General features: G+C 47.6%; 1 protein-coding gene across 1 annotated transcript; it reads left to right on the forward strand.

Annotated features, from left to right (window-relative positions):
- Positions 1-3,236: 3,236 nt before the first annotated feature.
- On the forward strand, positions 3,237-9,481 carry LOC121442954 (protein Wnt-8a-like). The gene is made up of 6 exons (XM_041644600.1): positions 3,237-3,316; positions 3,398-3,431; positions 3,749-3,887; positions 5,841-5,966; positions 6,822-6,964; positions 8,927-9,481. The coding sequence occupies exons 1-6, from the start codon at positions 3,237-3,239 to the stop codon at positions 9,479-9,481; spliced, it is 1,077 nt and encodes a 358-aa protein (XP_041500534.1).
- The last annotated feature ends 4,137 nt before the right edge of the window (positions 9,482-13,618 follow it).

Genomic DNA, 13,618 nt, shown 5'->3' on the forward strand with positions numbered 1-13,618 from the left:
CTTAAGGTATACAATTTATAAAATTAATATATATATACACATATGTATATATATATATATTCTAAACTTTTTGTCATGATATTAATGGTCATATAGAGTACTAATTTTAGAAAAAGGTCTCATCTACCTTTCTGTACATGATGTCAGGTTTGAGTCTCTATCAGTTTTCTGCAGTGAACCATGAGCATGCCTACCAGTGACCTTTGAAGTCTCCATGAGAAGGTTGAGCCCCACATTGACGACTCCTCCAGGACTATGATAACACCACTAAGCTGAAAAACACCACCTAAAGATGGGCTTTAGACTACAAACTGCTCAGAACAATTTCAAGGTGGCTAGTTGAGATGATCCAGCCTAACAGACTGCTCTAGTCAGGACTTGAGACAAGCCCTCCACTTTCCCATTATGCAGAGACTAGACAACAAATGATACAGCTACCTCTTCCAGGACTTGACAATTAACCCAAATTTTTCTTTTCAGGATCCCCTAAAGATGCCTTTGCCCCCAAAACAGCAGGAAGTAATTTAAGAACGCAACACCCACATTCTTCCCAAGAGGTAGGGTGGGTGGTTTTTTGGTCTTTCATTGGGTTATAGATGTTTATCATTGTGAGTTGTTATTGGTAATCATCAGGAAAAAAGCTAAACAAAGAAAATTAGACTCAAGGTTCTTATTTTAAAAAGAAAAAAGGGGGATATAGATATGATAGGAGGGCTGGAGAGATGGCTCAGAGGTTAAGAGCACTGACTGCTCTTCCAGAGGTCCTGAGTTCAATTCCCAGCAACCACATGGTGGCTCTCAACCATCTGTAATGAGATCTGGTGCCCTCTTCTGGCCTGCAGGCATACGTGGAGGCTGAACATTGTGTACATAATAAATAAATAAATCTTAAAAAAAAAAAGATATGATAGGATAAAGCAGTAGATTATTAAATCTACTTTTAAAAAGCAACTATTAGTTTTAAATGTTTTACGTTGGATTGCAGTTTTGTATATTGATACAAATTTGAGATTGTGTTAGAGTACACTGTACATACATTTCTACTCTTGTTCAAGTTATTGTACCTATGCAACTCACTTAATAATGTAATGCAAATTTCTAGTCCTTGAAAATTATTATTACCAACTGTTTAGGATAATAAGGAAATGCAGGTTAGTAGTTAATCAATTATTATAATCAAACTTGTAGTTAGATTAGGTATGTTTTCAAGGTCAAACAAACACTTCAGAGATGTTTTAATAACAGAGGCTCTTTTGGGGGGCTGGAGAGATGGCTGAGCGGTTAAGAGCATTGCCTGCTATTCCAAAGGTCCTGAGTTCAATTCCCAGCAATCACATGGTGACTCACAACCATCTGTAATGAGGTTGGGTGCCCTCTTCTGGCTTGAAGGCATATATTGTATACTAAATAAATAAATATTAAGAAAAAAAACATAGGCTCTTTTTTATGACAATGAGACATGTCTGCTTCTGGCAGTATCAATCTACTTCAGAGAAGATAATGGGCTTCGAAGAAACTCCACATGAAGAAAATGTCCTTGCCTCAACTGCTGACAGTATGCTGTCCTAATTGGACAAACAGGACACAAAAGAAAGTGACTGTCAAACATTGTCAAAACAAGGAGGGACAGGGCTGGAGAGATGGCTCAGCGGTTAAGAGCAGTGGCTGTTCTTCCCGAGGTCCTGAGTTCAGTTCCCGGTAACCATATGGTGGCTCACTACCACCCATGATGAGATCTGGTGCCCTCTTCTGGCCTGCAGGCAGACATACAGGCAGAGCACTGTATACATAATAAATAAATATTAATTAAAAAGAAAACAAAAACAAGGAAGGACAGCATTTCAGAATATCCTGCTTCACAGAAAAGTCTCTCGGATATACTAGGCCTATAGGCCAAAGATAGATGCCCCAATGTTGCAGAGGAACTTTGGGTGACTGTCCAGGCAGCCTGCTGTTTCTGTTATTTCTCATACTTTTTGGAAGCCTCTTGCTTGTACTTCCTGCTTACTTAGTTAATATTATTTCCTTCTTGGGTCTCTGAAGGAGTTGAAGACTAGATAGTTATCATTTTCCTTTTTTACTTGACACAGAAATCAAGTTATGATAGAAAGTAAATTAGGTACTTTTGACTCACCAACATAGGATAGTTATGGAGTATTTTCTCTGAATTTGTCAAATGCAAATGGACTAGACATTGTTGATGTATTTATTGTCTGTATATATTGTATATAGTTATTGTACTTATTGTATATAGTTTTCCTTATATTAGTTATCTAGCCTTCTTTTTTATTTTAGACAAAAAAGGGGAAATATAGTAATACTTCTTTTGTATTTTAATAAATAAAGCTTGCCTGAAGACCAGAATGCAAAACAGCCACACTAGTCAGCCATACAGGCCAGGCAGTGGTGACACACTAATTAGCCATAGAGGGGTGGTGGTGCACACCTTTAATCCCAGCACTAGAGAGGAATATAAGGCAGGATGAGTCAGGAACTCGCCCTCTTTCAGTCTGAAGATTTAAGAACTCTCTAGTGGCTTGGCTGCTTTGCTTCTCTGATCTTCAGGTTGAACATCAATATCTGTGTCTGGGTTTTTATTATTCGTGCACCATGTAAGCAATAATAAGACGGAGATCTGACCCTCAGACACAGAAGGGAAGGCAATAGAAAGGGAGGAAATACACCAGAACTTACTTTGATAAAAAGTAGTTGAGGGCACAGTTGCGAGTTGGTCTCTGTTGCCTCTGCTCCAAGCCTCACAGTTTCCTCACCCTGCAGTCACCAATGGAAGAGGTAGAGACAGTAAAGTGTGCCCACTCATGGGGGGGGTCCCCAAAAAGTTCCTCTATGTTTATCAACAACTTGTGGAGGAAATCGGGGTGAAGGCTGAAGTCTCATTAACACATGAAGACCTGCAGCTCCAAGGGAGGGGTGGCTGAGGTCGGGGGAGGGGCCTATGCTGCTCCAGGCAACCGGCCCTAAAGGTGGGAGACCGGCTCTGCCCCTCTCAGTCTGGGAGAGAAGGGCGTGGCCTCCTTGAAGGCTTTGGGCTGAGAGCCTCCTCTCTGATTCCGCATTGGGTCAGCGGCTCCCGCAGCTCTGCCAATGAGGAACAAATGAGATGGGCTGTTGATTTTTCCCTCTTGGCCATTGAGAATTTTCTCACATAAATACTGAGACCGGCTCTGCCGTCTCAGTTCTCTGCCCCTGTCCTGAGCTGGCCCTGGTCCCCTGGGATGGACAGAGCCATGGGGCACTTGCTTATGCTGTGGGTGGCTGCAGGCATGTGCTGTACCACCTTCGGTGCCTCTGCGTGGTGAGTCCTTTCCCCAGCCCTCATTCCCCAAGGACGCCCCGGCCTGTCATCCCTGTTCACCTCGGTTTTTCTTTTTGGTAGGTCAGTGAGCAATTTCCTGGTAACAGGTCCTAAGGTAGGATGTCTTTCCGTCCCTGCTGATTTTATCCTCTGGAGTCCCTGCTAGACTCTTCTGGGGAAAGAGATGGGGAGGGGCAGTTTCAGACCCTCTTATGGAGAAACCTAGCAACGCCTAGTTTTTGTGTTGTTGTTTTGTAGTGCCCAGGGTTGAACCTAGGGCCTTGTATATGCTAGGCAAGCACTCTGCCTGAGCAATGTCCCCAGGCCCCAGTGTGGTTTTTTACTGGGAAATTATTTTATTTGAGTCTGCCTTCCCCCCGACCCCACATGGCCCATGCCCAGGGAATCTCACAGCCCTTTCCCCTGGCACAGGCCTATCTGACTTACGCCACCAGTGTGGCCTTGGGTGCTCAGACTGGCATGGAAGAGTGCAAGTTCCAGTTTGCCTGGGAGCGATGGAACTGCCCCGAGCATGCTGTCCAGTTCTCCACCCACAACCGGCTGAGGGGAGGTAAGTTTTCACGGGGCCACACTGCAAGGCGGGCTTGTACACGTGGGTCTATGGCATGTGTATGCATGATGGAACGTGAAAATGCCCGGGGCTGCTGAGACACTGCTTCCTAGGGTGACCCTGTCAACACCAGGTTGGGGGCACGGGTGTCGGACCTGCTCAAAAGGAGTTTTGTACCATTTATTTATTTAGTAAGGGGCATGCCGTGGTGTGTGTGGGTGTGTGTTTGTGTGTGTGTGTGTTTGTGTGTGTGTGTTTGTGTGTGTGTGTTTGTGTGTGTGTGTTTGTGTGTGTGTGTTTGTGTGTGTGTGTTTGTGTGTGTGTTTGTGTGTGTGTTTGTGTGTGTGTGTTTGTGTGTGTGTGTGTGTGTGTTTGTGTGTGTGTGTGTAACTTGCAGGAATTTGTTCTCCACTTCTAACATGAGTCTGGGATTGAACTCAGGTCATCAGGCTTGGATCTAGGGCCCTGACCTGCTGAGCCATCTCCAGGCCCTCGGAGTGTTCTGAGTGTTCTGAGAGTTAAATGTAGCGAACAGAAGGGTCTTGTTACAAATGCTGTTGTAGGTTTTCATGCACATCGGCCTTGTGTGCTTGTTCATGCTCACCTTGTGTGCTTGTTCATACTCATCTTGTGTGCTTGTTCATACTCACCTTGCTCTGATTTGCATGAAATGCAGTAAGAAATGGAGACAGGCACCCACGGAGCCCTAGAAGGTGATGCATTTGCCCCATTACCATAACATCCTACTGATAATGCAGCTGCAAGATCTGAATGAGTTTGCCTCAGGCTGCTGTGGTGTGTGTGTGTGTGTGTGTGTGTGTGTGTGTGTGTATGAGATGTGTGTGAGTGAGAGAGATGTGGAGGGTGTGTGGATGTGTATGTGTGGTGTGGATGTGTATGAGATGTGGAGGGTGTGTGGATGTGTGTGTGTGGTGTGGATGTGTGTGTGTGGTGTGGATGTGTGTGAGATGTGGAGGGGTGTGTGGTGTGAGATGTATGTGTGGTGTCTGTGTGTGTGTAAGAGAGAGATGTGGAGGTGTATGGTTTGTGTGTATGTGATATGTGTATGTGTGTATGATGTGTGTATATGTGTGGTGTGTGTGATGTGTATGTGTGATTTGTGTATATGTGTGTTTATGTCTGATATACATATGTATTATCTGCATGTGTCTCTGTGTTGTGTGTTGTTTACATGGTATATGTGGGGGGGGTGTTTATGTGTGTGTGCACACGTGCACAAATGCTTTCAGTTAGTTGCAGGAGTTTGTATGGGAACCCTTTTGTAGAAACGATAGAGTTGCTGGGGAGAGTTGGGGGAGACGGATCATGCAGGTAGACTAAGAAGTGTTTGTAAGGTAAGACCTCCGGGGTCTGGGGATGGCTCAGTGCGGCACAAGCGTGAGGACCTGGTCCGGACCTGGGTGTGGGACCCGTAATCCTCCTGTCTCAGAGAGTGAGCTCCAGATTCAGTGAGAGACCCTGTGAAAGTAAGACATTCTAACAGAGGAAGATGCCTGATGTTCACCTTGGTTCTCTCTACACACACAGACACTTATGGACATGTGTGCATGCATACATACATACATGCAAAGGGTGTGTGTCCATATGTACCTGTGTGTGTCCACACACTATATAAATACACACACACACACACACACACACACACACACGGCCTCCCTGCCCTGTGTTCAGAAATAAAAGGTCTTTCTGGACTGCCTACGCCAGACCTGGGCTGCTCACTGCCTATATTCTAGTGGACAGAGGTCTAGGCTGGACTCGGAAGAGCGGAGTCCTGATCTGAAACCACAGCTGGCCAGTAGCCTTAGTTTCAGAATCCCCTGAGTTTCAGCTTCCCATCCGCAGGGTGGGGTGTCCATCCCTGCAGGTGGGAGGTGGGCAGGGACCACAAAGCCAGCCTTCTTCCCAAGGCCTCACCTGCGTTTCTCTTCAAAGCCACAAAAGAGTCGTCCTTCCTTCACGCCATCCGCTCTGCTGGAGTCATGTACACCATCACCAAGAACTGCAGCATGGGTGACTTTGAAAACTGTGGTTGTGATGGGTCAAAAAACGGAAAAACAGGTAAGTTGGCCTTTGATGGAGGAGGGAAGAGGCGGGGAGCTACAGAACTGAGTGCAGATTCCTAAGTCTAGGGGACAGGACTATCCTGAATCCCTAGATTCTAGCAGTCCCTTCACTGGGGGCGGGGGGGGGGGGGAGGTCATGGGCTGCTGAGGGGCTGAGTTTGCATCCCTGAGACCAGGAATTAGAAAGTTTCTCTAAACCGGGCAGTGGTGGTGCATGCCTTTAATCCCAGCACTCAGGAAACAGAGGCAAGTGAATCTCTGTGAGTTCGAGGCCAGCCTGGTCTATAAGAGCTAGTACCAGGACAGGCTCCAAAGCTACACAGAAACTCTGTCTTGAAAAACAAAACAAACAAACAACAAAAACAAACAAGGAGATTGGGCCTTGAGAAGGCTGGGAGAGTTGAAGACCAGCCCTGGTACAAGAATAGCTTCTCTTCAACCAACCAACGCTCCCCAACTATTTACAAAGCCCTATAGGACTCAGACCTGTCACTAATGAGGGTGGAGGGGACTCTGACACCGTTGTACAAGTGCAGAGGTCTAGAATGTTTGAGTCACTTCCGGGACCATCCAAGTCATCATATGTATCCATATTTCTGGTGGGCACAGACAAATAAATAAATAAATATTTTTTTAAAAAGTTGGTTCCAGGACAGGGCTTGGGAATCAGACCCCACCCATCCTTCCCAAATACCTCCATTTCCCCATCTCACCTTCAGATACACACAGCTTTAGCACATCCTCCCAGGGCTCTGGAGGACGGTTCAGCTGTCAACTAAACAGAACGCCGCTCTTTCCCTGGGATCTAGCTGAGCATTGTACTGAGAACCCTTTCTTTCCTTGTGTGTAGGTGGCCATGGCTGGATCTGGGGAGGCTGCAGCGACAATGTGGAATTTGGGGAAAGAATCTCCAGACTCTTCATGGACAGTCTGGAGAAAGGGAAGGATGCCAGAGCTCTGATGAACCTTCACAACAACAGGGCCGGCAGGCTGGTGGGTACAGGTTTGAACAGCCCCTCACGGTCACCAAGAGCTGGCTCACCCCAGTGCCATTCAGGAAGAACTGGGGCAGTTGTCTCTGTTTTCTGATGACAAAGCCAGTTAAGTCCCAGACAAAGACACTAAAGTTGATAAGAGTCAAACCTTGCGAACATGCAATCCATTTTATTTTATTTAATTAATTATTTTTGTTTTGTTTTGTTTTTGTTTTTCGAGACAGGGTTTCTCTGTAGTTTTGGAGCCTGAACTGGAACCAACTTTTTTTTTAAATATTTATTTATTTATTTGTTATATATATACAATATTCTGCCTGTGTGTATGTCTGCAGGCCAGAAGAGGGCACCAGATCTCATTACAGATGGTTGTGAGCCACCATGTGGTTGCTGGGAATTGAACTCAGGACCTTTAGAAGAGCAGGCAATGCTCTTAACCACTGAGCCATCTCTCCAGCCCCTGGAACCAACTCTTGTAGACCAGGCTGGCCTCAAAATTACAGCAATCCGCCTGCCTCTGTCTCCTGAGTGCTGAGATTAAAGGCATGCACCACCACCACCCAGATGTGATACATTTAAATACCTTTTTTGGTGTGCTTGTGTTTTCCAAAAATGGTTCTTTTTTTAGGTAGCCCTGGCTTGCCTGGTACTTCACTGTATAGTCCTTCACCTCACGGCAATCTTCCTGTCTCAGCCTCCCGAGTGCTAGGATTACAGGCATGAGCCAGCCGTCAGGCCACATCAACAGAGGTCTATTACTGTCCTAATGCCTATCTGGGATTTGAGAGGTTGGGACTGAAGAATCTGTCCTTCACCAAGGTCTCTGGTGGAGTATGTTATAAACTCAAATCTGGAAAAAAACACTGAAATTTTCCTGTGAGCTTTCACCTGCTTGTCCTGGTCACCCTGGACAGGGAGAGGCACTTTTGAGACAGCTACAACCCCTGCCTGGAGAGCAAATGGATCCAGACCCCTTCTCTCTAAGAGGGTGTGGAGGAGACCCGGGGGAGGGCGACAGGTCACCACAAATAGTCTAGCTCCAGGCTTCTTTTTAGTTTTTTTTTTTTTTTTTTTTTTGGTTTTTCGAGACAGGGTTTCTCTGTGGCTTTGGAGCCTGTCCTGGAACTAGCTCTTGTAGACCAGGTTGGTCTCGAACTCACAGAGATCCGCCTGCCTCTGCCTCCCAAGTGCTGGGATTAAAGGCGTGCGCCACCACTGCCCGGCTTCTTTTTAGTTTTTCGAGACAGGGTTTCTCTGTGTAGCTTTGGAGCCTGTCCTGGCACTAGCTCTTGTAGACCAGGCTGGCCTCGAACTCACAGAGATCCACCTGCCTCTGCCTCCCGAGTGCTGGGATTAAAGGAGTGCGCCACCACCCCCCCCCCGGCGTTATTATTTTTTAATTCCTATTTTTCTTCTTTTTTGCCTGAATTTGACAGGATAATTTCTATTTTTTGAGGTGCTAGAGACTGAACTGTAGCCCCCACATATGCTAAGCCAGCCCTCTACCCTTGAGCTGTATCATCAGCCCCAATCTTATCCAATATTTGCTTCAGGGGGCCAAGAACGCAGTGAAGAAGTGATGGGGTAGGACCAGGAGCCTAGGTTCCTGGCTGCAGTAACATTCTCAGCACTTGACCAGATCTCCATCAGAGGAAGCATTCATATCCTTAACTCCTGAATGTTCTCCTTGAAAAGATCTGGAAGGGCTTAGGAGACTCCCCAATAATCCCCACAGGTCTCCAGAGTCAGAAACCACCTCTCTAGAATATTCCATTTGGTTGCTAACCACTGGCCTTCTCTACCAAGAGTTATTCTTTGTGTTCTCTCTTCCCCCAACTCCTTCATTCACTCTCTTTTCTCCTTCTTTCCCTCCCCCTCCCTCCCTCTCTCCCTCCCCACTTTTTCTCTCCCTTTCTCCCTCTCCCTCCCCTTTTCCCTCCCTCTCTCCCCCCTCTCTCTGAAGGCAGTGAGGGCCTCCATGAAGAGGACCTGCAAATGTCATGGCATCTCAGGAAGCTGTAGCGTCCAGACGTGCTGGCTGCAGCTGGCCGATTTCAGGGAGATGGGAGACTATCTAAAAGCCAAGTATGACCACGCGCTGAAAATTGAGCTGGATAAGCGCCAGCTAAGGGCTGGCAACCGAGACGAGGGACGCTGGGCTCCCACAGAGACCTTTCTTCCCAGCGCAGAGGCTGAGCTGGTCTTCCTGGAGGACTCTCCTGACTACTGCTCCAGCAATGCCAGCCTGGGCATCTATGGCACAGAGGGACGCGAGTGCCTGCAGAACGCCCGCGGTGCGTCCAGGTGGGAGCAGCGCAGCTGTGGGCGCTTGTGCACCGAGTGCGGGCTGCAGGTGGAAGAGAGGAAAACAGAGGCCGTGATCAGCTGTAACTGCAACTTTAAATGGTGCTGCACCGTCAAGTGTGGCCAGTGCAGGCGTATAGTGAACAGGTACTACTGCACACGTCCCGCTGGTAGTGGCCGGCCCCGGGGTAAGGGAAAGGGGGGTGCTAGATAACACCACCACAAATTCACTTGCCATTCACTTGGACGATAGTGAAGGTGGGGGACACAGCTTCTGGCCTAGCGGACACAGACTGGAAAGCAACTGAGACATCCATCACCACAGGGTTGGTCTTATGAGAGCTGCCATAGATCACAGAGCCTCTTTCTTCATAGAGCTCAAATCGAAACCTGCTTCTCCGACTTGTGCCCCGCCCCCCTCTTTCCTGCGCCTTTACTCCTGGACTTATGCAGCTTCTTTTTTTTTTTTTTTTTTTTTTTTTGGTTTTTCGAGACAGGGTTTCTCTGTGGTTTTGGAGCCTGTCCTGGATCTAGCTCTTGTAGACCAGGCTGGTCTCGAACTCACAGAGATCCGCCTGGCTCTGCCTCCCTAGTGCTGGGATTAAAGGCGTGCGCCACCACCGCCCGGCAGCTTCTTAAAAGAGGAGTTTGCTTTGGAGTGCACATCCAAAGGACCCTCAAAGAATTTGTTCCGTCCAGCTGTGCTGCTGGGAGTTGGAGGGAAGAGAAGCAAAAGGAAAACAGTTCCAGAGTTGAGGTGGTGGCTCAGTGGTTACAAGCGCTCATTGGTTGACCTTCCAGAGGACTCAATTCACTTCCAGGCACCCACTTCCAGTTCCAGGGACTCCAATGTACTTCTCTGGTCTCGTTGGTCAGCAGGCACAAATGTGCACAGACATCCATGTAGGCAAAATATCTATGCATATAAAATAATAAAGTAAAAATTTAACTTAAAAGGATCAGAGTTTTGTTCAGACTTGGGAAGGAGCGCCCTTCCTCACTTCTGACCCATTGAAAGCCTTTGATGAGGGGCGTGGGCAGGGACCAGCTTCTCCGACTGTGAGCTGCTTAGTGTGCTGGGGGTTTCCATCTGCTTATACACTTACAAACAGGTCCCCCGGCTAAACCTTAAGGAAACCAGGACCCAGCGTGATGGGAGCCAAAAGGACAATGAGTGGGCAGGTGACCAGGACTCACCAGACAACATCCTAGAAGAAGAGTACTTCACCAGAGCTATAGAACATCTCGACTCTGTTATTTTCCCAAATTGGAAACTCAATGTCATTTGTAATAAATGCTTCTAGGATTTATTGAGACAGGACTTTTGTTGTAAAAAAAAAAAAAAAAGATTTGTTTCTTTTCATGTGTGTGTATTACCTGCATGTATGTCTGTGTGCCACATGCCCGTGGAAGTCAGCAGCAGGACTGGAATTACAGGTGGTTGGGAACCACCATGTGGGTGCTGGGAAGTGAACTCAGGTCCTCTGCGAGAGCAGTTGGTGCTGTTTTTTGTTGGTTGCTTTATTTGAAGACAGAGTTTCTCTGTGTGTAGCTCTGGCTGTCCTGGAACTCACACTGTAGACCAGGCTGGCCTTGAACTCACAGAAATCTGCCTGCCTCTGCCTCCTGAGTGCTGGGATTATAGGTGTGAGCCTGGTGTGGTTGGTGCTCTGAACCACTGAGCCATCTCCCCAGCCCTAGGACTACTCTTTTTCGGTCTTTAGACAGGGTCTCTCCAATCCAGACTGGCCTCTCCTAAAACTCAAGGATGACCTTGAAGTCTTGACCTTCTACCTCCACTTTCAGAGTACTGGAGTTATCCCCACCACACCTGGTTTATGTGGTGTTGGGATCGAGTTTAGGACATCGTATGCTCCTAGGCCAGCTCTCAGCCGGTTAAGTCATCCTCGGGCCTCAGCTGGGACCTTTTCCTAAGCCCTTTAGAAAACCGGGGATCACCAGGCTATGGAGAAAACGGAACACTCAAGTGATTTCAATATTTGACAGGAAGTAAAGTCAAAACTGAGTGTGGCGGTGCATGCCTACAGTAATCCCAGCACTTGGGAGGCGAGAGGACCAGAAATTCAGCTATAAAAGGAGTACGAGGCCAGGCTGTCTCAAAAAACAAAATAAATAAATACAAATACAAACAAAAAAGGGAAGTAACAGGAAAACAGTGCACCAGATTTGGGTGTTATTTAAGTAGAATTTAGGCAACTTTGGGGAGTGAGGAAGTCCTCTGAACTTGGACCACATCCTAGTACTGTCTCAACTGCCTCGGGTGTCTGTACACCAAGACCCGGGTCCCAGGGCGGTAGTCTAGGAAAGCTGTGGATTCTTCTTCCCCTGGTTACACTTTCACTTCTTCAGAAGGTCGCCTCTGGAGGAGGGGTAGAATTCCCTAAAGAGCTGCCGCCTCTTCCCCAAGCCTCTGGGTTCCTTCCTAATTGAATTTCACAGCCAGAATGACACTGGTCCGGATCCCTGCGAGAGGTTTAGGGAGGTTTAACAAGTGAGTAAGCGATCCCCGGGAGCGGGCGGCGATCCCCAGGAGCAGGCGGCGCTCCCAGGCATTTAAGAACAGGATACTTCTGTTTCTTTCTTACCTACAATAAATATTTTTGCTTTGTGCACGTGCACGCAGGCGCCCGTAGAGGCCAGGAGACTTCCGATTCCTTTGGAACTGGGGGAGTGGGGGTTAACAGGAGATTGTAAGCCACCCGCTGCGGGTGCTGGGAACTAAATTCAGGTCCTCTGCAAGAAGAGTGCAGATTCTTAACTGCTGAACACTGTCTCCAGCTCAAATGATCAGTTCATTTTAAAATTGTCTGTGGTGATGAGAGTGAGATGGCCCCTAAGGAAATCGGCATCACAAGAGAAACCACAGTGGTTCCTTTAGAGTCTGGTCCAGCCTGACCTCCATCACTTCTAGTTTAAAACCCCACATGTGTCGGAGGTCAGACACAACAGGAAGTCCATAGACAAGCTTTTCTCCATGGCCCGCTTCAAAACAAGGGGTAAAAAAGACACAACGGTAAGGACAGAGAACGGCAGTGTGGTCGACGTGGGGCTGTGGTGACGGTGGCGGCGAGAGAGGAGAGACTAGAGGATTTGAGTAGGCGGCCAAAGGAAAGGTCATTTTCCTGGGAAGTAAAAACCAAGGCACAAAAATTACGTGGTCCCGAGTGTCGACCTGCAATAAACACGGATCTCAAAGTACCCAGCCTGACGCCTGATTGGAGGTTGTGATTCCGTTAGGGAAATGAATAAACTCGATTTTTCTCCCCGCATCCCTAACAGAATTTCCATCCCAAGGTCCAAGACACCTGCTAGCTTGACATCCGCCCCCCCCCCCAACCTTCTGACCCTCATGTTGAATTCATACACCCAAATAATCCTAAGTGGGCGTGGGGCGGTGTTCAGAAACAAAACTATCGCTGCTGCCTTGTGGTCTCTGTGGGGTAATAGAAGAGTTTTCACCCCCTCAAAAAAAAAAAACCACAAAAAAAATAATTCTGTGGCACCCCGCCCCCCTGCAGCTCACAGTCCGCTGATGTCTTCTCCCGAGCCCCGCCCCCATCCATCTTGCCTCCAAAGCCATCAATCATCACTGACCAGTGTGAACCTTAGCGCCAGAAACTAAAGGAATTTAGATTTCTCCACATCCATCACCTTCCTGTCACTGTGGCCCATCCACCCTCATTCAGATCCACCAGTTACAACCCCAACCCCTTCCCTGCAGGCTCACCCTTGACAAACAGGCTATCATTAAGGTGGCTGAAGGTAAAACTCACATGATCAACAGGTTCAGGATTGGAGGCAGGCAGGTGGACTAGGTTCAGTGCGACGCGTCTTGAGAACCTGCTGAGAAGGGGATCGATTGGATGAGGGAAACTTGTTCCTGAGCCAGAATTTCACCAAGTCCAGACCCTCATCACTGTACCTGGGAAATGACTCCTGTGTTTTCTGTCCAGACTAGAAAATACACTTATACTAGACACGGGCCCCCATAAGGGTCTTTCTCCATTGCCATCTCCTCCGCCTTCTTCCCATCTGAACTCTGATGTAGATAGAATTAGGGACTCCTAAAGAAGACCCTGAAGCCATTTTCCAGAGCCTGCCATGGGCTCCCACAGACGTAGCCTCAGCTAGCAGTTAGGTGATCATTCAGGGTTCAGGAACCACAATAGGAAGGGACAAGTGGCAAGTGTTTAGCAGACACTCTCTCCTCCAGTCTTCAGAACATCTAATTAAATTGTTGGAATGACTGGGGCTCAGGGTATAACTCAAGGGTGGAGTACGTGCTGTGCGTGCTCACAGCCCTGGTTCAATCCCCATAACCCAAAACACA

The sequence above is a fragment of the Microtus oregoni genome, unplaced genomic scaffold (genome assembly GCF_018167655.1).
Source record: "Microtus oregoni isolate MIOR12 unplaced genomic scaffold, Mior012 000098F_ref0000018, whole genome shotgun sequence".
NCBI lineage: Eukaryota > Metazoa > Chordata > Mammalia > Rodentia > Cricetidae > Microtus > Microtus oregoni.